Raw genomic sequence first — 25248 nt, 5'->3', positions numbered from 1 at the left:
CGAGGGAAATAAAAGTACCGAGCAAACGCCTATAAATCAGGTTTAAATGGGAAAACGTGGCACTTGGCTCGGGCCTGTCAGAAAAGGTAAAACTACTAACACAGGAACTCACTGCACACAGGTTTACTAAATTCCGGTAGGTAGCGCACTCAATTTTTTTAAATGCAGTTTGTTGAAAAAATGCTCGCGGTTAGGGCTATTAGGGTTAGTCCGAGGTTGTATAATAATAATAACAATAAAATTAACCTAAAAACCTAGTTGTTTATGTTAAATTTAGTCCCCAACCCTATCCCAGTTTCACTGTGTGTTTTTAAATAGCTGCGGTCTTTACGCCCTGCATCGGTATTCAGAAAATCGTGTGTGCTGTGAATTCCTGTGTTAGTAGCTCTACCATTTGACAAAAATAAGATATGAAGGAAGTCACGTGCTTACAAATTAGGTAAATCCCCTAGGCGAGAACTTGGCTTTCGCGTCTATAAGCGCTAGATGTGCCAACAACCAGTAATGTATGTTTGTCTGCTTTAAGTGTGAGCAAAAAATTAAAGAAATAAGAGCATTGATTTGAGGGAGACCACTTTGGTGAAGTGAAATACACGTATCAGGTGTAGATAAAAGTCTTTGTAGCTGAATTTGACAACGTTTATTATGCCGCGACCTTATATCCTGGAACTTGAGCCTTCCGCGATACGATTTAGCCAGGATTCAATCGGGAAGTATTTTAAAGATGGCGGCTTGGTTAACGACTTGATAGAAGACACCGACCGCGGAATCATCCAAGTTTCTAAAATTCCGCTAATACATGTCACGAAAAAAGACAACAAGTATTATAGCTCGGACAACCGTCGTCTCTACGTGTTCAAAGTATTACAAAAAAGAGGCAAAATAAAGAAAATTCGTGTTCGTTATGTTGATGATATATGGGACGAAAGAATGACGACTAACAACGATGGACGGGAGGTTAAAGTAAGATACGACAAGACTTTGCCACACACCTTCGAAAGCACCTATAACAGGTATTTTGTAACTTTGTTTACCGTTACTTTGATTTTGTGATTATTTGTTTTAATTGGAAATACGCCTTCGACAGTTCAAGACTGGAAACCGATTCCATTAGGCACAATCCCTATTGGCAGAATGCAAGCAATGTAAACAGAATGACGAGTTCCTATAGAAGTCATAGCAATAGGCATTATCATACAAACAGTCAACCACCTGCACGCAGACAAGATGATTCAATAGGAGTTTGTGGCGTACTGATTGTTGCGCTTTTTTGCGTTGGCTTGTTTATCGCATCTCTGTTCAAAACATAGGAAACGAACAGGTATAACATTTGTACATAAGTTCAAAGTGATAAAATATGCTGCTTAAATGGGGTGAAAGGGTTATGCTTACATACAGTAATTTTTCGTATAGATTCCTGTCTTAAAACACATTTTTACTCATTACTGTCATATTTTTTGATTCGTCTTTTGTGTGCAAATTTTTTGCAAATCAATCTCCCGCACTACTAACCGAAAAAGCAAATAATTCACAATTGTTCGTTGGCCAGAATTTTGAAACTACTTGTTAATAACTAAGCAAAAATTCTTAAAGCTTTCACACACAACTATTGCGAGAGCCATCGCTTTGTTAAGCCCAAGTAAAATTTCTATTCAGCAAGCTGCAACACGATACATGTATGAAACAAGAAAACTGAAATAAACTGAGCTGTGTATTTGGTAGGCTATTTGATTGATTTAAAGCCACGAATACGCTGCTTGCTAGAATATACTGCTTGTGTTAATTCAGGGGTTCTTAACCAGGGGTACACGCACCCCCGAGGGTTCCTGGGGTGCGGGGATGCTGAATCATTAAGGTTGGTTGGGTATATTCGATACAAATACAAAAACAGAAGGGGGGTCGAAAATTGGTTGGTGATTCGAAAGGGGTGCAGCAAGGAAAAAGGTTAAGAACCTACTGCTGTTAATTGGTGTGTGTGTTAAAGTAAGTACCACACATGCCGTTAAAAAAACACTTGATAAACAACCAGTCATTTCCCCCCTGTTTTGTAGTGCCACAGAACGCACATCTGGTTGTCATAAACCATTTTTTTACGAACACAAAATTCAAGCGTAAAACGTGCCTTTGCTGCTTAAAATCATGTCATATATTATCATATTTAAAACATTCTCGTTTTTTTCCCCCTCCAGGCAAGAAGTCAGTTATTCATAGGCGGGCTGGAAATCATAAAATGATAATGAAAAACAACTATTGTGCTGTGTAACACCTCTGTTTGCCTTGTAGACAAAATAATTTTTATATTCGATTTTATAGCCCGTTTGGCGCGTCTCTACTTTCAAAGAAATGTGTGCTTAAAACATAATTTAGCAATACTAGAATGGCATTTGAAGCGACGTCAAAACCATGTTCCTATAAAAACATACAATTTTAAATCTTTTGGCATTTTGACTCTTTGGCACAACGGGATACCCTTTTTTTACCGGGTTCAACCCAAGACACTCCCGGGGACGAATCCCCATCAAGGTTTTTTATGTCTGTATGTGGGTCAGGCGCGCCGGACCATTCGGTCAAGTTCTGATCAAAAAACAAACGTGACAAAAACTTTAACCGAACGACAAAAATAACCACTTGATGGCGACAATGGACTAAAACTAGTGGGCCTAAAAACCCCCAAAAATGTAGGTGAACGACTTTCCTGATGTTTTGCAAATAAGTTATTGCAGAGTTTCCCAAATGGGGAGGAATTACTTCCAAGAGAGGAAATTTAAAACTTGAGTGGAGGATTCACTTTAATTTGTACACGTGATTTGTAAATAGACAATTCAACTTGGGCAATAAAACCTGTGAAGTTGATTAAAGACTTTAGACAACTTAAAATAATCGTTGTATGGTTTAGCTTCTACTATGTAGTCTGTCTATTGGAAAGGATTAATCATGTTTTGAATTGCTAAGTAAGGAATTCGTCAATAAAGCTTTGGAACCACTGGGGCAATGATTATCATTGAAAGAAATTAATTGATATGACAGATTCCGATTTGTCTAAATTTTGCTCTAATGTTTGACTACATGCCGCGAAACGAAAAGTACCGAGCAGGCGTTCTGGTACCACCTGTAATTCAGGTTTAGAGTGGAACATGTGGCATCTTGGCTCGGGTCTATCAGAAAAAAATAAGATATAAAGCAGTGGTTCCAACCCGGTGGTACGCGACAGGCATTCCTGGCGGTACGTGAACACCTTCCGGTATTTTTTTATTCCGTTTTTTTTTGCAAACCAATCGCTTATCTGGCAAAAACGTTAGTTATTTAAAAACAGCGGGTTGCATATCGCCTGCTATGCTGTTGCAAAATCAAGACGCTAGTAACTTTTTGGAATCAAAATGTTTTTTCTTAAATTGTTTCGTCAAAACCTTATGCACTCAGAATTACACTAGCTTCCAGGAACTGAGGTGTACTACAAGTGCAAAAAGTGCATTGAATACATTAAATTTTAATTTTTTTTTCGTACAACGGTTAGGAATCACTTAATATGAAGGAAGTCACATGCTAAACTAGTGGTGCGTGACAAATTTGGTAAATTCCCTAGGTGAGAGTTCAGGTTTTGCGTCTAAAGCGCTGGGTCAATCAACAATCAGTAATGTATGTTTGTCTGCCTCAAGTGTGAGCAGAAACATGATACCTGGCTGACCTAAAAGGCACATCAGGTGTAGATACTAGGCTACGCAGCTAAACCTAACTTTATTATGCCGCAACCTTGTTTCTTGGAACTTGCGCCTTCCGCGATACGATTTAGCCAGGATTCAATCGGGAAGTATTTTAAAGATGGCGGCTTGGTTAACGACTTGATAGAAGACATCGACTGCGGAATCTTCTCAGTTTCCAAAATTCCGCCGATACATGTCACGAAAAAAGACAACAAGTATTATAGCTCGGACAACCGTCGTCTGTACGTGTTCAAAGTATTACAGAAAAGAGGCAAAATAAAGACAATTCTTGTTCGTTATGTTGATGGTATATGGGACGATCGAATGACAACCAACAACGATGGACGGGAGATTAGAGTAAGATACGACAAGACTTTGCCGCACACCTTCGAAAGCACCCATTACAGGTATATCGTAACTTTGTTTACACTACATAACCTTACCAGCACGTAGGTATAAACGTAGAAATGAAATTTTGGCGGAATTAATTTAACGTTTGTTAAAGAGAACTTACACACAAGATTTAAAATTTTTTTGTAACTAAAGTATTCTTAAAAAAAGAAAAAAAAAATGATTACAGATCAAGACTGGAAACAATTCGGCACAATCCCTACGTCTACAGGGAGAATGCAAGTAATGTATCTAGTGAGAGTTCCGACGAAAGTGATGACAATTTAAATTACCCCACAAACCGCCAACCTGCACCTGCACGAACGCCAGATGATTCGAAGAGTGTTTGTGATAAGCTGATTTTTATATTTGTTGGTATTTGCATGTTTGTCGCAGCATTTCTGTTCAAAAAATAAGGCACCAACAATCATATAACTGCCTTTTCTCGTTTAATGCTTGGTGTGTGTCATGAATAATTTACAATTCTAGAAGTCCTATTACGGTTAGGGAATGCAGTAACTTTGCCTTAATATTTTTGTCTTCAAAGACATTCATTTCCACTTTGCTGCTATATTTACAGCACGACTTTAATGTTGCATATATTGGATACCGAATGTATTTAATTTGTATTTTGTTGTAAGTTGAATTGAGTTTATTATACGCTTGGTGAATGAACACAAAGCGACACAATTGCACTGAACAATCACCAAGCAAATAGTTTTGCAATAATCTGTTTGCCAAAATTTTGTAACTATAAATGTTAATAGTTAACCAATAAGACAGTGAAAATACATACACATAATCAGAATTTGCGCCGTATGCATGGGCGCCGGCAGAAATTTTTCCAGGGGGGGTCAAATTTTGACAAATACACACTTGCAGGGATAGATTACTATGTCAAGTAATGAAGTAATTATTTACACATGGCATAAAATATATGCAGTTTTGTAAGTTTGCCGTACTTTGAAATTCCAAGAGGGGGCAAGTGCCCCCCCCCCCTCTTGCCCCCTGTACCGGCGCCCATGGCCGTATGGTCACTTTGTTTACGCCCACGTAACATTTCTGTTGACCAAGGTGTAACACGGTATATATATGAGAGACAATGTTCAATTTGAGTTCAATTGAGCAGTATATTTGGTGTTTAAATAAAAACCACGACGCTGCTTGATAGAATATTACCCGTGTTGATTAAAGTGAGTGTTAAGTAACACACTATACACACGCCTTTAATAAAGACCCTAGATTAGATAGCAGTCATTTTTTGCGATCTGGTTATTAGCTTCACACAGCGCACAGCTGATGTCTAAAACATTTTAGAAAATGCTTAGGTAGGATTAAAGGTTTAACTGAACAATTAACGAAGACAAATTAAATTGCAGAATTCCCTATCTAAAAGTACAGAATTAGCGTACTAAATACACAAACTAAAGTGGTTATATATTTTTTTCGCTGTGAAGTTTAAATATGACAGAAACCGTATAGTTTGATGCAAAAGCACGCTTACAAGCTATAAGCAGGTAGAAACAGTAAAAACACGATCTTCCAAAACCAGGTAATTTGCTTCGGTTGGACAGATTGGTTTGAAAAACATTTTAGGTAACAGAAACGATTCAACGACATCACCGTTCTTCAAATCAGGAACTGATTGCAATGATAGTTGCAACAAGCTTTTAAGAACGCAAGAAATACAAGAAACAACGGAATTTTTCTCTTTGCCTGTAGCATTATTTACGCCAACCATATACAACCAGAACTCACTCATGTGTGAAATTACTTGTCTACAAACACCTGAGTGATTGACAAAACTATATACGGGCGGGAATGGATGAGTATTTTATGACTCAGATTTAAGACAGATCAATTGCAAACTTCGTAATGCAAAAGAAAATCTCAGTCACAGAAAACACAGACATTCGATACCACAGGGAAATACCCTTCGGTGAAAAAAGCGATTTCATTGGACAATGTATTAGCACGTGACCAGTTTTTTTCCAAATGATTGTTTACAAAATGATTTGCAAAAGATGATGTGTAGTTGTTTTTGAGTTGCAATAAGATGTGATGTAGTCACACTTGTCATGCTGAATGTTATGGCTTGGTTGCAATGCACTATGATGTGTACATAGTGTTAGATTGCTTAAACTTGAATTAAGCACTACTGCACTCAGCCACTCATGCACTGTGCTTGACTGCTTTGCACGATCCAAAAATATTATGTTTCGGGGCATTGCTCCTAAAACACTAACACTTTGTTATAATTTTCAGGCCACATTTCTGGCATTTTTTAAACAATGTTGTTTCAACAAACTTCTTTCGTTTTGCAATGGCTTTTGTTAACGATTATAGTTGGTACATGTGCATCACTTTGGACAAAGGAAACCGACCTGAACGAACAAAGCATTAAAGTTTTTGAAAAAGTTTCTGTCAATCATTATGGCCCAAAAAGCAGTTCTCAGTCAAATATGTACCTAATCAGTGACAATGGTTTGGGTCACCGATTTGATGGCATTGGTGGTCTATCAGGTGGTGGAGCAACTAGCAGACTGCTTGTTAACTATGCTGAACCATATCGCTCACAAATTCTCGACCATTTGTTTAAACCAAACTTTGGTGCATCACTGCAAATCCTTAAAGTTGAGATAGGTGGAGATGGACAAAGCACTGAAGGAACAGAGGCAACGCACATGAGGAGTCCAAATGAAGAAAATTACACCCGAGGGTAGTGTTACAATATGACATATGTTTATTAAAAATGTTTTTAGATTATCTTTTTCGATGAAAGCCCTTTTTTCTCGTGTTTAAAAACAATCCAAGTTGGTACATCTAAAAATACTATTAAGCCCTAAGATCACTATAAATGGTTTGTTAATGTTGCCAAAACAACCAAAAAAGTACAGATTAATCCAGTTAATCGCTTACTGGTCTTAATACATTAAATTGTGTAGGGGATGTGAATTTCCACCATTTGTTGAGAAATTTAGGTCTGTAATCATGTAATTTCTGTGCATAATTTTTTTTGTGGCAAATTGGTCAGGCAATAACCAGATTTCATTGTTTGTAACATCAAATCTGACCACAACCCCTATTTGGTGTAATGACACTACAAGCATAAAATGCATCAAAGAAACAGTGCAGCTACAGGTGTCATATATATTGCATATTTTAGTAATCCAAGCAATCCTATAAAAAAACAAAAAATGACCAAAGTTTAATGCAGTAAACCATGTTAAACCTATCAAACTCCTTTTTTACCATAGATATGAATGGTGGATTATGAAGCAGGCAAAAATGAGGAACCCTGATATTAAACTTGTGGGTTTGCCATGGTGTTGGCCTGGTTGGATTGGGCAAGGAACTGTGTTACCTTATAAAAATAGGACTCTCACTGCCTTGTACATTGCTAAGTGGGTAAAGGGTGCAAAGGATTATCATGACTTGCAGATCGATTATGTTGGAATATGGAATGAACGACAATATGATGTCAAATACATTAAAACACTGAGAAGTGTTTTAAACAGCTTTGGTTTTCAGTAAGTAGTTAAAAAAATTATTTATGGTGTTAAATTAATACAATAAGTTTTTTATTATTATTTACATGCATTGACTAAATCTATTTTGTAATAAAGATCTTCCCTACTGGTTTAAATTATCACAAAGAAATATATGCAATTAAAAAAAGTTTATTTTTAAAATCAGTATTTCCCCACACCAAACCCAATAGTTATTTCTCTGCTACCACCAAGTGTCTGCAATAATAAAAATATGATTGCATTAACAAATCCAAAGTTTTGTTATCTTGTCAACAGAAATGTTGAAATTATAGCCGCTGACAACAAGTTCAATGCGATTTCCAAATCTATACTTCATGACAAGGATCTTGCAGATGCAGTGTCTATTATTGGTGCTCACTACCCTGGAACTGTTTCTGGCGATCTTGCACCAAAAACCAACAAAGTATTATGGTCAAGCGAAGATTATAGCACTTACAATGACATTGTTGGTGCTGGATGTTGGGGAAGAATTTTGAACCAGAATTATGTCAATGGCAACATAACTGCAACCATTGCATGGAATCTGGTTGCAAGTTACTATGATAAGTTGCCTTACAAACGGTAAGTAGCATTAAGGCAGTACCTAAGCAGGTACTTGGTATCCATCATTTATAATGTTTCAACTGGGGAATTATACAGCATTTATCCGTGTATATCTATTGTCATTAAATGCTTAGCAGCCAACGTAATACATATGATTGCAATCTACCCCGGGGAAAAAGACATCAATTCTTCTGTATAACTGTTGTCATCAAATGCTTCGTACAAAATGGAAAATGCAATACATATAGTACAATCTACCCTGGGGATTTATGTAACAATTCTCCGTAATAACTCTTGTCATTAAAGCCTGAGTATAAAATGCAATACAAATAATTCCAATTATGTTTTCAGATGTAGTTTAATGACAGCAAATGAGCCATGGAGCGGCCACTATGAGCCTGTTGGGCCAATTTGGGTGACTGCTCACACAACTCAGTTCACTAAGCCTGGCTGGCATTATCTCAAGACTGTTGGACACTTAAATGGTGGTGGAAGCTATGTTTCTCTTACTGATGGCCATAATAACGTGACAATAGTCATAGAAACACTTTCACATGACCAGTCAGTGTGTATCCGTCCTTTCTTACCAAGTTATGTAGTGAAGGAACAAAATGCTACATTTGCCATTCGCGGGTGGTTTGATATCAAGGAACTCCACATGTGGCAAAGTCAACTTGGAGCAGATTCAACAGATGATCAGCTATTTGTTTACAAAGGTAAGCGTTGTTGTAAAGTTTGTAGAGCAATATCTAGCGTAAATCAAAGGTTTTAAAATAAACCAATCACTTTTCCTAAATCATTGAATTACCCACAAAATGTGCCAAAATCAAGGTAGATTTGCCTTTTACCAAGAGCATTGACTTAAACATTGACATAATGAGGTTTGAAAAGCATGTGCTAGAACTGAAGGGAACTTATGGTTAACCAGTATCTGTGCATTCACCAAAACTGTAAGAGAAAAATGCAACATTTGACAGCATTATTGTTTTTAGGCATAATACCAGTTAATCCAAATGGAGAAATCACAGTGTTTCTTCCTGTTGATGTATTGATAACTTTGTCAACAATTAAAACTGCACAGAAGGGAACCTATCCAACCCCTCCACCATCCCATCCATTTCCACTCCCATACACTGACAACTTTAAAGCCAATGGATTTACTGAAGCCTTTAACTTTGCTGATCAAAGTGGAAAATTTGAGATTTACCACAATGCATCAGCAACTGATGAACATCAATGGACTTTACAACAGGTAATGTATGTCAATTTGCTATTGCTATGCTAATCCAGATTTAAATACCAGTTTCTTTTTTGCTCATGATCAAATGCTTTTAAATGTTAACTCACATAATATTTGGTTGTTTGATAATAATGTCTCCGGATGCAAATAGCGTTGGAAAAAACAAAATAAATGTATAAATTGTTTACTCACACCCAGAACATAAGTTTAGTTGCCTGCAGTCAACTTTCATGCTGCCAATTGGTCCTGATTAATGTAGACAAGGGTTTACAAACTTATTTATCACTTCGGACTGGTTTTAGCCATATGCTATTTGGCAAACATACCTGCAATAAAAGACAAGCATTAGGTGCTCGAAGGACCCTATTGATACCAGCCATGCATTCCATATGTGCAGCCTACATATTGGTCGGTTTCTGTGTGACCCAATATCAAAACCCTCAAATTCCAAACATCCAGTGTTTGCTGAGCTCAAATATCTTTCATATATGCAGGTTGTGACCATACGACCTGTAACGTTATGTGATGACCCCAATCTTGGAATTACGATGATTGGCGATTACAAATGGTCCAATGTAGCAGTGTCTGTTCAGATTAAGTTGCAGGATGCTAAAGGTGCTTTTGTTGCCTTGCGGTAAGTTGTAAATGACTTTTTGAACACAAATGCATGAAAGCTCGCGTCCACAACGAATACATGTTTTGCGTAATAAACTTGCCTATTTTGAACTCTGGTTGCTAATGTATTCCTGCCAGTTATGTTCACACTTAAAAAAAGGCCAAAAACATGATCGTCTATTCTGGAGTTTAACAAGTATGTGCTTTATTAATCAGTATCTCAATGTATATATTGTAGAGTCGACAAAGGGGGATGTGACGCCCGGGTGGCAAGAGGGGTGTTTTTGTGGATAATGAGTGACAGATCATGGATGCTTACTGCGGACTTAGCTCAAGACACTACGCTGATTTCTTGCTCAGCAGGCTCTCCCTGTTGGAAGAGTGAGGTAAGACAACTATTCAACACCACCGCAAACCTATTCATTTAAGTTGTTTGTCGTAACCAAAGTCTGTCTAAAACACAAGCAGTCCAACCGATTGTTATGCAATAGAGCCTTATGAATGTTAATTTGTGTCCAAAACAATACTGTCGGCATAGAAAACATGTACAAATTGTCGGATTTCTATTAACTTCAGAGCTTTAATGCAAACTGTTTTGGCCAAATTGAAAGAAACTTTTGGGTCCCATTATTTCGAGCATAATTAAAACAATAATACTAGCTGTTTGTTTACCCTTACTTGGCAGAAGTTTATTCGCATTCCGATACCTGATATTATTAGTAAGCAAAAAATATGAAAAATTATAAATTTTTATGTTATTTTTAGCTTCAAGAATGGAACGGTGTAACACTTTCAATATCCAAAGACACAAACGTTAAGGCACTTCTTAATGGCGTCGAAATATTGGAATACACCATAGCAAAGGAAGACTATGTACCAGAGAATGGCTTTGTTGCCCTTGGAACTGCAAACTTTGCCAAGAGCCAGTTTGATTCTTTTAGTGTAAAAGAAGCCTAATTTTATTACTTTTTACACAATTAAATGCACTTGTTCTTCAAATGTTACTTGTAGTCAATGATTTTTCATGTGAGCTAATAGCTGTATGTTTTTCACTTGACTGTGAAGATTTAGTGCTACACTCTATATGCAATACAATTTGTTTCACGTGAAGCTTCTCTCTTGCAAGTAAAGCATAGGCCACTTTTTTGGCTTAAACCACGCTGATGTTACTGAAAAGGCATTTCCTAAGCAATCCGCACACCACAGGCCATAGCATTTTTGTAGACTGGAGAGACAGGACATTGTGTCAAATTTTGATTTCAGTAAAATGACTGAAATCAGAGGTAAACAAACACATTGCCATTGCTTACAGAAACTTGGTTGGTTGTACTTAGATATATCCCAAACTCCATTGATCACGCTAAATAAAGTCAGGTTAGATAAGTGCCCAGAAGCTGTTTTAAATTCCTATCTCTGCCTCAGACAAATACCCAAATTAATCATCTATTCCAGAGATAGCATCATATCCTTGCCATAGCTACAGGCCCACACATGTAGCCTATCCTCAACATCCAACATGGCAGCCAACAGTTCCATCAAGGTGTAGAACAAGCTACCCAACTATATAAGCTAGTCAGTCTCCATGTTTCATTTGTTCCTGCTCAATTTTCCATTCTAGTGTGTCCAAAAACTTTGGAGGTATTCTTGCGTTGCGCTGAAGTCTTTCAGCGATCACTCTTGCATTGTCAGTGCTTCGAACCTGGGTGAATTCAGTAATATATATTTGAAAGAAACAGAGGTTTATTTCAATTAACAAAACTTACTACCACTGGATGAACTTGCCCTTGCCGATCTGTGTATTCCAGCTTAAACAACGGTTTTCCTAATGTAGGTTCTTCATCAGTTGATTTTCGGTGGTTAGGTGGAACATACAACTAAAGCAAGTAATTAAGTCTTTCGTAAAAAGTAATTTCACTGAGTAAAAGGTTTACATGTAAATTTAAAATATTTGATTTAAAGCTCATTAATTATTTATCTTTTATCATTTAGCTAAGAGAGCCAATAAACTCTTCTATTTTAGGACATATTTCTGTGAGCAGCATATTGTGTGCCTTTCATGTAATTTAGTACATGAAACAGTGGGACCCCACCTTACACCCAAAGACCGGTGTGATTGGCTCCAATAGAACACTTTCCAGTAAAAATGTAAACACAAAGGCAGTAAAGCGCGGGAAACATTTACAAAAAGATAGGAAGATTATTTCGAAAAAGCACAGGAAGATTATTTCAACACTTTTTCCTAGTATTAGTAGAATCACATATTCCTTATTGCATTACGAAATACAAATTTGTTCTAGAGCCAAACTCAGCCATCAAACGGCTCAAAAGCCCTAACCCCTGGTTTGTATTCTTGAGTTGCATTGCAATTTGTCTTGCCGCAATAACTTCGACTTGACTTTCATTGAGGCCTTATGAAGTATTTCAAACCTTGTGCTGTGGGCTCTTTGATGACTGTCCACTAGTCTTCGTTTTCCCTTTGGTTGATTTTAGTTTTTTATCATAATTGTCTCTAAAAATAAGAAAGAAATTCATAAGTTAGTGTGCAAGAGGAAATATACACACTGCAACAAATATATATATATACATGCTAGTACATTAAATTACTTTTTTGATGCACTTCTTAGGAAACGCATAACAATATAAATTCACCACCAAGATTTGCCCACCCACTGTGTTTCACAGCAAAATTTTAGTTGTTTGTTCATGTGGCAAAAGGAAGAAAAACATGAAATATATACACACTAACCTGTCTACTTGGTTTCTGCGAATATGATGGATAAAGCCATGACTCATATTTAATCGTGGTTTTGATGTTTCTGCTTCATCATACTCATCAGAATTATACTCCATGGTGCTCAAGACAGTCCACCACTATTTAATATGAACCTTTTGAGGCAATACAATCATTAGAGTTGTATGCATTTTGCATGTAACAGAAGTTTGAAATAGTCATACAACACACACCATATTTCTAGTACACACATGAACTTATTTAAAGACTGCATATTAGTCACTTTTATTTGTGCTGGGCAGTTCTTTATTGACCTTTGTACCAGTTAAAAGGTAACCACGTCCTGTACTCATCATCACATGTGGATGAGTTCTTTCTGACAATACTTGGTAGTTGCGCATAAAGGTTTCACAAAGCTGAAGGTTAATTGCTGAATTGCTGACTGATAGTTGAACAAATAGTTCCATTAATGGTTCCTGATATTCATGGTAAATAGCAAATGGTTTTGAAGGAGCCAGTGATCCCATCAGGGACATAAAAATTGGTGTAGGGTGAAATCGACATGCCATGATTATTGCATCCATTTGTCCCTTCTGTAGACAATTGTATGCAAATTCCTTTTGCTCATGCCGCTTTTTGCGCCTCTCAATTTTGACAGCCAGTTTTTCTGAATCTGTCAGATAATGGCGTTTTCGTTTGCCGTTTACAAAACTTGTAGTATCTTTATCAGGTTCATCATTTCCATCCTGACTCATTAAGTTGGCCTTTTCTTCAACAACAACAACAACGTCTTGCTCATGGGTTAAAGAGTAAATCATTTCTGGATCTTTAACCTCAACTTCAGCATTCAACAATGGGTCACTTGGTAATGGATGACCGGCTATTAGTGGTCCCAGTTGGCTAAGGGGGAAAGAGTTGATGAGCTTCCACTTGTCTTCTGACAAGTTTAAATGCGATAAAGCAAAAAGATTAGATGGAGTTTCACCCACATGAAGATTTACAACACAGCCTTCCAGCCCAAGTCTTTCCATAATTAAAGCCAAGAGCATCCCTGAACATGTTTCCAAAACAACAACTTTGCTTCCTTGTCGAATATTGGTAGCCGTAACAATTTGTGATATTGAGTCCAAATTCATATTTAAAATTTTGGCAGGTTCACGATTAATGTACAGTTTACAAATCAGTCTGGCAGTGGGTTTATGAATTTGAATGTATGATGAGTATTTTTTCTGCTTCTTTTTGACATACTTTGTTTGAGAGAATTTAGTTTTTCCAGTAAATGTTGAACTGTTGTTCACAAGGTTTCCAATGATTTGTTCGCCACTTTGTCCTTCCTCCTTCATTTGCAAAATACACTCCCGTTTTAGAGTTTGAGAATCACCATGAGTGTCAACTATTCCTCTGTTGTCTTGTCCACTTTGGGTAACAGCATTCTTTTCTTGATTTACTTCTTCCTGATTGACCAAAACCAAACCCCCTCTGTCAATTTTGAAGGTGCTGCCAAACAAAGCACCTTCTGCATTGTCAGGCACAAAGCGCATCCTTTCAAATACAATCAACTTTTTGGGCAACAGCTTCACAGCTTTCAGCACATCACCCTTCTTTAGGATGACTGATTCACCTAATGTTATGTAATCATTCATATTTGTTGCCGTTATTTTGTCTAGAAAGTATTGATGTAAACAAAAGAACATATATATATATATATATGTTCATAAATATTTCTTTAGGGTCATTCAAAAAAAGTCCGACAATAAGACTGCAATTGTTTGTAAAAAAAGCAACTATTAAGTATCAATCGAATCGAAAAAAACAAAAATACTACACATACAAGAGACAAATACAGATTGACCACGTCATGAATCTACCTTAATTCTCAACTTAAAACCTAATAAAGTTGTTTTATTATTCAAATTACTAATTTTAAAAGAATTACTGTAACCAAAGTGTACAAAATACACATGTCCGTATCAAAGCCTATAAAAGACTTTTAGAACATTTGCATTCATAAAAATATACAGATCTTAAATCGTATTTTACACAGACTTTTGTTTGCAACGTGCAGGCGAGGAGACTCGAGATAAGAAACATAGCTTTTGATACGTGGGGAAAACCCCCCAAAATACTGGACTCTTGCAAAATCTTGACCAAATAAAAAACGTTTTGTTTTTAGCATCGACAAAAATATGTTTGAAATTAATGTAGGCTTTCCGTTTGACTATGGTTTTGTTAGGTTGTTGCATATGTCTCATGAAACCTATGCAGCTTGGCGAGCAAATGCGGTAAATTAAACTGATTGTTAGATCTCCTTTTTCATCTTAGCATCAATATATGCGTAACAGAAAAGTCGAAAGCTGTTGTTTACAACAAAGGTCGGCAACATTTTGAACGTCAAGTTCCGATTTCTCGTTGTGTCCATAAACATTAATCAATAACAAGCAATGCGAAAGAAATATTTCAATCAAGAGGTGCTTGAATGTGAAAAATGGTGGACATGTCTAAAATACGGGAATACGGGACGACGGAAATGGAGGTCTAAAAGACGGGAGAGACGGGGTTACGGGAGAGACGGGAAAAGTGCCAAACTAAAAGACGGGAGAGGCGGGACTACGGAAAATCGCATATTCAAGTAGAATGAAAGACGGGACTGGGTGAAAGTTCACAGACCGTGCTTATAGCGTTAGACGGGACTACGGAAAAGCATTTGTTCGACATGACTAAAAGACGGGACTCGGTGAAAGTTCACATATAGTTCTTATAGCGCCAGACGGGACTACGGAAAAGCAATTGTTCGACATGACTAAAATACGGGACTGGGTGAAAGTTCACATATAGTTCCTACAGCGCCAGACGGGACTACGGAAAAGCAATTGTTCGACATGACTAAAATACGGGACTGGGTGAAAGTTCACATATAGTTCTTATAGCGCCAGACGGGCCTACGGAAAAGCTTTTGTTAGACATATGACTAAAAGACGGAACTGGGTGAAAGTTCACACGCAGTTCTTATAGCGTTAGACGGGACTCCGGAAAAGCGTTTGTTGGACATGACTAAAATACGGGACTGGGTGAAAGTTCACACGCAGTTCTTATAGCGTTAGACGGGACTCCGGAAAAGCGTTTGTTGGACATGACTAAAAGACGGGACTGGGTGAAAGTTCACACGCAGTTCTTATAGCGTTAGATGGGACTACGGAAAAGCGTTTGTTAGACATGACTAAACGACGGGACTGGGTGAAAGTTCACATATAGTTCCTACAGCGTTAGACGGGACTGGATGATTATGAGGATTGCTCTTAAATTCTTAGCAGCACATGTTCCTTATCTTTTCGTGGTTACTTTGACCGGTCCCTGAAAGAAGACTTGATAAAAACACAACTGCAGATTGATGGTCGGACAGCGACAACAAATGCCAGCGAAAGTTTAGGTCAGAAAATAAATTTGCCTCCCATATATACGCTTGAAAAATATGACTGACGAAACATCAAGTTCAACTAATGAATGAATCCAAAACTTTAACTAAAGTTTGCAGAGCTAGTGTAGCCTAAAAACGTGAGCAGTGCCGTCTTACGCAAACAGGAATAGCGCGACTGTATGTTAAGAGGGTTTCCTAAACTGTTTTTCCATAATAAACAACATTCCCCTCGCCAAAACTGTGACATAAAAGCTCGTAACTGGCTTAGGTTTATTGCCAGCGATGCGACTGTTAGAAACGTTATAATAAGAAGTCTAAAGATTAACGTTTATGACCAGCTGAAAATGTGGAAAAGTTGTAATTGCCCAATATTTCCGCTCTCGAATGAATGCTTTTCGGGCCTTTTTGAAACAAACTACCAACCCAACCTGTGGGCCAAATACGAGGAAGGGCATTGCCAAGAAGGTAAAACTCGAGAGAAACAGATATTTTGCAACACCTGCTTACCTGACCAAAAAAACGTGTTCTGGTACTTAACTTTTCATGCGTAGGCCTACACATCGGAAATAAAAATTGAATACTTTTTGGTTTTGTTTCGTGCTTCTTTCTCTTTTGCATTGTTTACAACTAGTGATGGACCGAACCCATCTAAAAAAGTTCGGGCCGAAACCTTTTGCGGCAGAACTGTTTCGGCCAACCGAAACTTCGGTGCATCACTATTTACAACCTTCGAAGATACAACCAGCATTAATAGCAGAGTGCAGCGCAAGACATTGAAATGCTGTAATAAGTCTAAACTACAAAAAACACCAACCGTTTTCAACAGGTGTTCAAACGCAAATACAGTGGTCGCGTATTGCAAGCATAAGAGTCTGTAGGCTAATTTGTTAATAGCACATTCCTCGGCCATTATTTGACAAGAAATTGGACTCCTACATTTGAGGCCACCCATTGATATAGGAAGCAACAAATTGTTTGATATGGACACGTCGATCAATCAAGTCAAACCAGTGGTGCCCTTTTCGCGCACTAACGCTAGAAGAACTATATGTTAATTTACATCCAGTCCCGTCTTTTAGTTATGTCTAACAAACGCTTTTCCGTAGTCCCGTCTAACGGTATAGGAACTATATGTGAACTTTCACCCAGTCCCGTATTTTAGTCATATCGAACAAATGCTTTTCTGTAGTCCCGTCTAGCGCTACAGGCACGGTCTGTGAACATTTACCCAGTCCCGTATTTAAGTCATGTCTAACAAACACTTTTCCGTAGTCCCGTCTAACGCTATAAGAACTGCGTGTGAACTTTCACCCAGTCCCGTCTTTTAGTCATGTCGAACAAATGCTTTTCCGTAGTCCCGACTAACGCTATGAGAACTGCGTGTGAACTTTCACCCAGACCCGTCTTTTAGTCATGTCCAACAAACGCTTTTCCGGAGTCCCGTCTAACGCTATAAGAACTGCGTGTGAACTTTCACCCAGTCCCGTCTTTTAGTCATGTCTAACAAACGCTTTTCCGTAGTCCCGCCTGGCGCCATAACAACCGCCTTTGAACTTTCACCCAGTCCCGTCTTTTAGTCATGTCTAACAAATGCTTTTCCGTAGTCCCGTCTGGCGCTATAAGAACTATATGTGAACTTTCACCCAGTCCCGTCTTTTAGTCATGTCTAACAAATGCTTTTCCGTAGTCCCGCCTCTCCCGTCTTTTAGTTCGGCACTTTTCCCGTCTTTTAGACCTCCATTTCCGTCGTCCCGTATTCCCGTCTTTTAGACATGTCCAAAAATGGTTAATATTACTGGAGTAAGGCAGGGCTGCCAAAGCTTGGGTTTTATTTTGAAAATTATAGCAATTCTTGGGTTTTGAGTCTTATTGATGAAATAGATATATGTAAGAACTATTTTAACGAGAAAAGTTTTTCGGGTAGCTGCACTGTTTGGGCCATTTTATCATCTCTTTTATTTTCTCTCTATTCTAGACCTTTATTCTTTCTAGATAAGTATAAAGTGAAAGCAATCGGTTACACTTAAAAATGCAAATAGATCAATGTTCGTTAAACATAAAAACTGCGAACCATCAAAGAAGTTTTAAAGCTTTTAAATATACTGTGTAGACATTACTAATTTTATGAAAAAGAAAACCGATGATGATCATCAAACAGCCAAGAGTGAACTGGCGATTGCTGCATATTTTATTGAACATAATATTCCCTTTGCTTGCATTGACCATTTTCTACCAAAAGTTTGTAAAGTTGCATTTCCGGACTGTAAATTGTCAAATATTTGTCAATGAAACGAGTAAATTTCCTAATTGCATTTCTAACCACATTTTGCATTCTTGGGTTTTCATTTAAATTCTTTGGTTATTTTGCTGTGAGTCTTGGGTTTTGTTGAAATTCTCATTGGCAGCCCTGGAGTAAGGTATCTTTTATGCTGCTGTTGGTAAATTCGTTGGGTTGCATTGAAAAAGGGAAGCACTAGTACGTCTAAACGTGCATGTTTACATTTTCCTCAAATGCTTCTTACGTTTCGTTTATGTCGTTAAAATGTTAACATTTTTAAGTGGCACCATAGTCTTCACATACTGTATACTTTTCATTTATGTAAAGACTGTGGTGGTGCAGGTATTTATGACTTCACGAATTTCGTCCGTGTTGACAATAATTGTTAGCACAGTTTTCGAAACTGGTTAATGGGTAACTGTTGAGGTAAACCGTGCATTCACCATTCACGTAAGTAAAAGGAAACAAAAGTAAACAAGATTTTCCTGTGGGCGAGGGCAAAGTCCAACATTGATTCCCTTTTTTGCATCTGCAGTGTCATGCTCCACCAAAACCAGTCACCTTTATTTGGTTTTATTAAGTGTGGTCACGTAGTAACAAACTTACTAAAGAGGGGCTACTTATTTTGCAGAGTATTTCACAAAAAACAATTAATTTACTTTTTATTGCATGTGATGCTTTACGTCTTTAAGTTAATTTGTGATTTCTTTTACAGGAAAAGGGTAAGGTAAAAGCCTGTCAGACATGGGGTCTGTTCATCTTGCACAAGACCCAAGCAAACCTGAAAACCGGACATTTTATTATGATGAGAAGTTGCCATCCTTGACCGTCCCCACTGTACGCCAGACAATGGAAAAGTACCTTGATTCTTGTAGAGCAATTTTATCTGATGATGATTATAAAAACACAGAGAAAATTTGTGACAATTTTGTGCAAAATGAAGCTCATAAGTTGCAAGAGAAACTGCTTGAGCGTGCAAAATCCAGGCGCAACTGGCTGGAAGATTGGTGGCAAGACAAAGTGTACATGGAAGGAAGAACACCGCTTCCTTTGGTAAATTTCTTCGGGCCCGGGACATATGTTGAACATTATTGGCCTTTTAAAGATGGTACCCAATTGGAAAGGGTTGCTGCTGGTAGTTTTCTTTTCATGCAAATGTGGGACATGGTCAGAAAAGAAATGATGGTCCCTCATAAAACATCCGATGGCAAGCCTTTGACCATGCATCAGTTTAGGTACCTGTTCAACACTTGTAGGGTTCCTTACAAGGGAAAAGATAAGCTGGTGCACTGCTTTAAAACTGAAGCAGAGGGAGATTCTCCTACTCATATCATCATTCTGTGCAAGGGTTACATTTTTAAAATCCCTGGAATCAATCCCAAAACAGGTGCAATGTGTACTCCTGGCGAGTTTTTGAAAATGTATCAATACATTGATAAAGAATGCAGCAAAAGGCCTGAAGGTCCAGGTGTACCAGCCCTCACAGCTTTGGAAAGGGATCAATGGGCAGCAGTGCGTGAGCATCTTGTTGAGCTGGATAAAAATAATTTGAACATTCTGAATGACATTGAAACATCACTCTTGTTGTCATCCCTTGATCAGATTTCCCCGCAAAACTACACAGAGCTGAATTATGAGGCAATGGCAGGTGATCCCAATCTCTTCTGGTATGACAAGTCTTATACCCAAGGAACTACCAAAAATGGGGCATCACTCTCCAACAGTGATCATTCTCCTTTTGATGCAATGGTCATGGTGGCACTGGTTGAGTTTATCACAGTTGTTATCAAACAATACAAGGGCCAATTTCATGTGCATGATCCTGAAGCAGACTTCTTTAAGCCAGAAGAACTTATTTTTACCCTTGATGCATCAGTGCACCAGTCAATTGCTACAGCAAGAAAAGAAATCTATGCAATACGAGCAAATCTTGACATGCGTCAGCTTGTTTTTGACAAGTTTGGAAAATCTGCACTGAAGAAATACAAAATCCATCCAGATTTTATGGTACAGCTAGGATTGCAGCTTGCATATATGGCAATACATGAAAAACCAGGACCAACATATGAAACCGCAATGACCAGGCAATTCTACCATGGCAGAACAGAAACCTGTCGCACCTGTACACCAGAGGTGGTTAAGTTTTGCAGGGCAATGCTTAAAAACCCAGAACCCCAGTCGAAGGAATATGCAGATTTGCATGTTTTGTTTAGAGCTGCCCATGACAAGTTTATACCTTTGATGGCAGACTGCATGTCAAATCAGGGCTGTGATCGCCATTTGCTTGGATTGCTACTAATCTGTGTTGAAAATGGCTACAGTATTCCAGAAATTTACACAGATAAGGCATTTACAATGACCGGAGGAAATGGCAATTTTGCTCTATCAACCAGTTGCGTTGGTTATTTCCATGCTCAAGGAGGTGTAGCACCTATGATTGAGGATGGCTATGGGTTCTTTTACAGAATTAATAATGACAAAATCACATACACCATTTCTGCATTTAACTCATGCAAGGAAACAAGTGCATCAAAAATGAGTGATTACCTTGAGTATTATCTGGTTGCTGTGTATCAACTGATTGCTAACTCTGCTTCATTGTCTAAAATGTAATTTATATGGTGTGCTGTTTTTGTTTGTGTGCTTTGGTGGCTAATTTTCTTTGTTCCGATTGCTAGTAGTTCATTTTTACAAGATTTTTAATTATACTCGATTGATGTGCAATGAGATTGTAGAACCATCAGCTTAGCTTTCAAGTTTTTACAGTTGTATATTTTTCAACAATGCAAGATTTTCTGAAAGGTGTGTGACCACAATAAACTCAATTTTGAAAGAAAATACTGATATCATGGATTTTTCTATAGTTGTAGAAAACAGTCAGATATAACAAAGTTTTTAAAATCAAAAGTAAAACATATTAGCATGAAACTTAGCAATTTCTGTAATTGGAATAATTAGAAGTAGAAAGTATTGAAAAGGAAAGTTTTCGATTGCTGAATTGTACGAACAATATGAAATGCAAACGTGTAAAAAGGAGGGCAATGAAAAGAAAGTTGCCACAAGCCGCAACAAAGCAAATATAAACCTTACAAATCATGTCACTGAGATATCAGAGCAAAAAAACAGTACTTGGTTGGTCTCAGCTTCCATAGGCAACGCTTTAAAGCCTACTATGACATTACATTCTATGCACTGAAAAAACATGTAAGCTTTTTTGTCTGCATCAGACCAGACACTATTTAACACAATACTGTCCAAAGTAAAATTAACAGTCTGGACTCCAGAAAGTTCCGTTTTTGATAAAGCTGCAGAAAAGACTTCCGTTGATCTTGGAAACTGGTTCAGGATATAATTACTTGCATTTGGTAACTTTTTTAAGTCTGTGCGAATAGTAGCAAGTTTTTCACAGCAAACAGCACATTTTACCAGTTTTTTGTTCTTTGTACCCTTTTTTGGATGCTGCTTGCGTCTGGTCTTCCTCTGGACAATTTCACAAGAATTTTCCTCTTCACAATTTTCAGATGCCTCTTGTTTAACATGATTTTTACCATTTTGAATCTCTGAAGCTTTATCAAAGTCAATTGACATCTTGCATTTTTTGGCCAGTTGATCAGCAATACTAGATTTGTTGGAAATTTTTGAAGATAAACTCTTTCTTTTGCCCGAAGTACCAGAAAAACAAGATTTAAAGTCATCATCCTCATCAATATCATCCATTATTTCCGGTGACTCCGGGATAATGATTACATCCTTGGTTTTCTCCGGGGTATTCAGAACAACAGTTTTGTTTTGTTTTTCAACAAAATAATTGTCCATAGTGTTCTCTACAGTTGAGAGATTGGCTTGCGCCTTTTTCTGTGTTGAAGGACGTTTAACTATCGTGGGTAAAAAATCTTCACTGCAACCTTGTTTCTTTTCAATGGCACTTTGTGTTGATGTGTTGCTGACTGACTGAAAAAATGATGAGTAGCTGAGATCAGTTTCCCCAGATTTACCATTTTCCCTATCTTGTTGCAGTTTGCAAAATGCTGTTAAAGACTCTGTAACCATAGAAAAAGCACTAAACTTTTTTACTTTTTGACGGACCCACTTAGAGAGACCTTGACAATACTTTCTAGGGTTGGAACAAAACCTATTGTCCACAATAATTAGGGCACCCCAGTCATTACGGTGCCTTATGCATCGTCCAAGAGCTTGATTTAATGCCCGGTATGCTTGAATTTCATACCAATCACTGCCAGTAAGTAGACCTTTGGTTTTGCTGTTCATGTCATTGTATTTGCGTTTCAATTCAACTTGCTTATCTTTAAAGTTGGGAAACGGAATTCCAACAGTTATTACAGCTCTGGCGTTGTTGTCAGAGAAATCCAAGCCCTCGCTAACTTTTCCTCTACATACTGCTAGCAGCAAAGCACCAGTCATTCCAGAGTCAGAATCCGGTGAAACATATTCATAAAAAGTTTCCAGAATCTCATCAAAATTACGCTTGTTTCTTCCATGTGGCTCTGCAAGTATGTGTTTTTTATTGCTGATAGCACCCCAAATGCCAGTGTTCTTCCACCTTTCTGTCAGTTTTTCAAGGATTTTGTAACTTGAAAAAAAGCACAAAACACCATTTGGAATGATCTCGCAAACATGGCCTACTAGCTTGCCTAGTTCATCTTGAAATTCATAACTATTTGTATTCTGGTAAGTTGCCTGTAGTTGGTGGCCACCAGGACCCGACCCAACAGAACCAACCCAAACTTGTGAGTCTGGGATAACATGAGGTGCCTCCAAACGAATTGGAAAATCAACCCCAAGCTCTGATGAAAAGGATGACATTGGAGACAGTGTGCCTGAAGTTAATACCACTGTCCTAGTGCATTCCATATGTCCAAAAGATACAGCTGGGTTAAGACACCAAAAATGTAACTTGATGTTGTAATGTTTTGTTGACCGTTTGTTGATGGAAACCCAGCCATCTCTTGTCCTTCTTGGGGGAGGAACCCCATACTCACTGCTTCTAATCAGGGTGATTCGGTAATCGGCCGCAAATTTTTTTCCACAAACGAACAAGTTTGCTAAAACTTGAAATAATCCACCAAGTAGACTCTGACTTGCTGTGTGCAAAAGTGGTGGGTTCTCTTCTTCACTCTCACTAGTGTCCATTGCATCATTAAAGCTTTTGCTAAGGATGGGTAAGGTGTCTGCAGTTATTCCCCACTCTTCAAAGTGTTCCAAAAATTCAGATCCAACCCAAACTCGCGACCAGACTTCAAAACCTGATTCAGACAGATCCGTCAGATGATTTTGCATCCATTCCCCTACTTTGGTGCATAAGAGATGCAGACCTTTGTGTGCATCCACTTTAATGCAGTCTGCTATTAGGTGATCAAGGTCTGCTAAAGTATTTACAAGTTCAGGTTCATTGACTGTAAAACTTGCAGCTTCTCGAGCACTGTCTTCAACATTATGTGCTTCATCCAGTATCACGATCTGATCTGTCAGGTTAATGCTCATTTGGCTGCGTATGGAAGGATCTATCAGGTAGTTGTATGGGCAAAATATGATTGATGCCATACTTATCAGTTCCCTTGTGCTGTAGTAGGGACAGGCTTTAATTCTGTTTCCCAGCTTTACTAGATCTTCAAGGTCCCAGGCTGATGTTAAACCACAACTTCTCAAATGGTCGTGGGTCTTCATGCGATGAACGTTTTGGTAATAAACACAGTGGGTGTCTGGAAGTTCTTCATGTCTACCCTTAAGAAGATCTCGACAGCCATCGTTTTTGTTCTTTGAAGTCATGTTAACTGGGTGAATGCAGGAGTGTTCTCTGCTTGATAGAATACTCATGTTTACAGACTTATAAGCAGTGCGAGCCAGTTCATGTGTAATTTGTGCAATCTGCTTGTGGGTTCGTGTCCCAAACCAGATTTTCGGAACAGATTCCTTATGAGATTCTTTCATTTCCTCCTGGTCAATACAGCCATTGCATGTCACTTCACATTGATTTTGGTCATCATAGTGAGTATGCTCAGCATTGAAACTTGCATCTATTTTGTTTTGCATGTCCTGTTGCCATGCCAATGCAGAACAAAGAAGGGCCAGACTCTTACCACTGCCAGTAGGGCTTTCCAGCAAACAGTGCTGTCGGTTTTGAAGACCATTAATGATCCTATTCATAAGTGAAAGTTGTGACGGATAAGGTTTAAAGGGAAATTTCACTGGTACTCCACTTATCATCAGCTTTGTTTGATCCGGCACATTTTCAGCCATGCTTATGAAACAATGTAGACTTCACTATAGCCGACGTAGTAACATGCTTTTGCTATTGTAGGTCAAGGTCAAGCCACCATGTGATTAATCCTATGATTAAGATGAGAAAAACTGATAGTTAACCAAATGCTACAGTTTCTGGTAATTTTTTACAATATATATTTTTAACACCTCTGGAACAGCATTAACTAGCAAACCAAAGCAGATCGAATTTTTTTCGTTTGTTACCCCATTTTCATCGTTTGTTAAAAAAACAAACAACAGATCTGTCGGAAAAACATTAGCGAGTGCAGGGTCACAGGTTGTCTTAATTAAACAGTTGACAATAATCTACAAGTATCAAGGTAACTTAAGCGTACATGCACAATTTGCGAAGTTAAGAAAGAAGCATGCCTCTGTATCTGTACATTTTGTTGCCATCACATTCACAAACAAAACAAAAACAGATTACGCGGGAAATTTTTTGTTTTGGTGTTGTTGTTTTTTATTTTGTTTACAATTAAATGACTTTAAAACTTTGATTTTG

At 37.9% G+C, this 25248-nt stretch overlaps 7 protein-coding genes across 7 annotated transcripts; 4 read left to right on the top strand and 3 right to left on the bottom strand.

Moving 5' to 3' along the window:
• The first annotated feature begins 511 nt into the window (after positions 1–511).
• Positions 512–2208, top strand: LOC145238662 (uncharacterized). The gene is made up of 2 exons (XM_080101900.1): positions 512–1013; positions 1088–2208. Exons 1-2 carry the CDS (start codon positions 646–648, stop codon positions 1308–1310), a joined length of 591 nt encoding a protein of 196 aa, XP_079958026.1. The 5' UTR covers positions 512–645; the 3' UTR covers positions 1311–2208.
• A 1359-nt stretch (positions 2209–3567) lies between these two features.
• LOC145238844 (uncharacterized) lies at positions 3568–4988 on the top strand. The gene is made up of 2 exons (XM_080102120.1): positions 3568–4108; positions 4282–4988. Exons 1-2 carry the CDS (start codon positions 3741–3743, stop codon positions 4505–4507), a joined length of 594 nt encoding a protein of 197 aa, XP_079958246.1. The 5' UTR covers positions 3568–3740; the 3' UTR covers positions 4508–4988.
• Positions 4989–6190: 1202 nt separating this feature from the next.
• Positions 6191–11150, top strand: LOC145238656 (galactocerebrosidase-like). The gene is made up of 8 exons (XM_080101895.1): positions 6191–6810; positions 7349–7621; positions 7898–8203; positions 8537–8901; positions 9178–9437; positions 9920–10059; positions 10279–10426; positions 10806–11150. The coding sequence occupies exons 1-8, from the start codon at positions 6383–6385 to the stop codon at positions 10995–10997; spliced, it is 2112 nt and encodes a 703-aa protein (XP_079958021.1). The 5' UTR covers positions 6191–6382; the 3' UTR covers positions 10998–11150.
• LOC145238658 (UPF0561 protein C2orf68 homolog) lies at positions 10589–12890 on the bottom strand. The gene is made up of 4 exons (XM_080101897.1): positions 12787–12890; positions 12468–12549; positions 11804–11914; positions 10589–11739 (listed from the first exon to the last, which is right to left on the bottom strand). The coding sequence occupies exons 1-4, from the start codon at positions 12888–12890 to the stop codon at positions 11614–11616; spliced, it is 423 nt and encodes a 140-aa protein (XP_079958023.1). The 3' UTR covers positions 10589–11613.
• A 36-nt stretch (positions 12891–12926) lies between these two features.
• LOC145238657 (tRNA (adenine(58)-N(1))-methyltransferase non-catalytic subunit TRM6-like) lies at positions 12927–14430 on the bottom strand. Its single transcript, XM_080101896.1, has one exon. It carries the CDS (start codon positions 14412–14414, stop codon positions 13047–13049), a length of 1368 nt encoding a protein of 455 aa, XP_079958022.1. The 5' UTR covers positions 14415–14430; the 3' UTR covers positions 12927–13046.
• A 4728-nt stretch (positions 14431–19158) lies between these two features.
• LOC145238451 (peroxisomal carnitine O-octanoyltransferase-like) lies at positions 19159–21271 on the top strand. Its single transcript, XM_080101639.1, has one exon. It carries the CDS (start codon positions 19209–19211, stop codon positions 21075–21077), a length of 1869 nt encoding a protein of 622 aa, XP_079957765.1. The 5' UTR covers positions 19159–19208; the 3' UTR covers positions 21078–21271.
• A 110-nt stretch (positions 21272–21381) lies between these two features.
• Positions 21382–24850, bottom strand: LOC145238450 (Fanconi anemia group J protein homolog). Its single transcript, XM_080101638.1, has one exon. The coding sequence runs from the start codon at positions 24720–24722 to the stop codon at positions 21558–21560; it is 3165 nt and encodes a 1054-aa protein (XP_079957764.1). The 5' UTR covers positions 24723–24850; the 3' UTR covers positions 21382–21557.
• Between the last annotated feature and the right edge of the window lie 398 nt (positions 24851–25248).

Source organism: Phallusia mammillata, chromosome 7, assembly GCF_965637545.1.
Source record: "Phallusia mammillata chromosome 7, kaPhaMamm4.hap1.1, whole genome shotgun sequence".
NCBI classification, from domain to species: Eukaryota; Metazoa; Chordata; class Ascidiacea; order Phlebobranchia; family Ascidiidae; genus Phallusia; species Phallusia mammillata.
The sequence above is the reverse complement of the archived record's forward strand: the minus strand, read 5'-3'. Positions and strand labels throughout refer to the sequence as shown.

Coding starts and splice junctions, on each gene's coding strand:
- LOC145238662 (XM_080101900.1), top strand. CDS start 646: ATGCCGCGACCTTATATCCTGGAACTTGAGCCTTCCGCGATACGATTT. Junction 1,014..1,087: donor TTCGAAAGCACCTATAACAG/GTATTTTGTAAC, acceptor CGCCTTCGACAG/TTCAAGACTGGAAACCGATT.
- LOC145238844 (XM_080102120.1), top strand. CDS start 3,741: ATGCCGCAACCTTGTTTCTTGGAACTTGCGCCTTCCGCGATACGATTT. Junction 4,109..4,281: donor TTCGAAAGCACCCATTACAG/GTATATCGTAAC, acceptor AAATGATTACAG/ATCAAGACTGGAAACAATTC.
- LOC145238656 (XM_080101895.1), top strand. CDS start 6,383: ATGTTGTTTCAACAAACTTCTTTCGTTTTGCAATGGCTTTTGTTAACG. Junction 9,438..9,919: donor ATCAATGGACTTTACAACAG/GTAATGTATGTC, acceptor TCATATATGCAG/GTTGTGACCATACGACCTGT. Junction 10,427..10,805: donor CTCCCTGTTGGAAGAGTGAG/GTAAGACAACTA, acceptor TGTTATTTTTAG/CTTCAAGAATGGAACGGTGT.
- LOC145238658 (XM_080101897.1), bottom strand. CDS start 12,890: ATGGAGTATAATTCTGATGAGTATGATGAAGCAGAAACATCAAAACCA. Junction 12,550..12,786: donor CGCAGAAACCAAGTAGACAG/GTTAGTGTGTAT, acceptor TCTTATTTTTAG/AGACAATTATGATAAAAAAC. Junction 11,740..11,803: donor GGCAAGTTCATCCAGTGGTA/GTAAGTTTTGTT, acceptor GAATTCACCCAG/GTTCGAAGCACTGACAATGC.
- LOC145238657 (XM_080101896.1), bottom strand. CDS start 14,414: ATGAATGATTACATAACATTAGGTGAATCAGTCATCCTAAAGAAGGGT.
- LOC145238451 (XM_080101639.1), top strand. CDS start 19,209: ATGGGGTCTGTTCATCTTGCACAAGACCCAAGCAAACCTGAAAACCGG.
- LOC145238450 (XM_080101638.1), bottom strand. CDS start 24,722: ATGGCTGAAAATGTGCCGGATCAAACAAAGCTGATGATAAGTGGAGTA.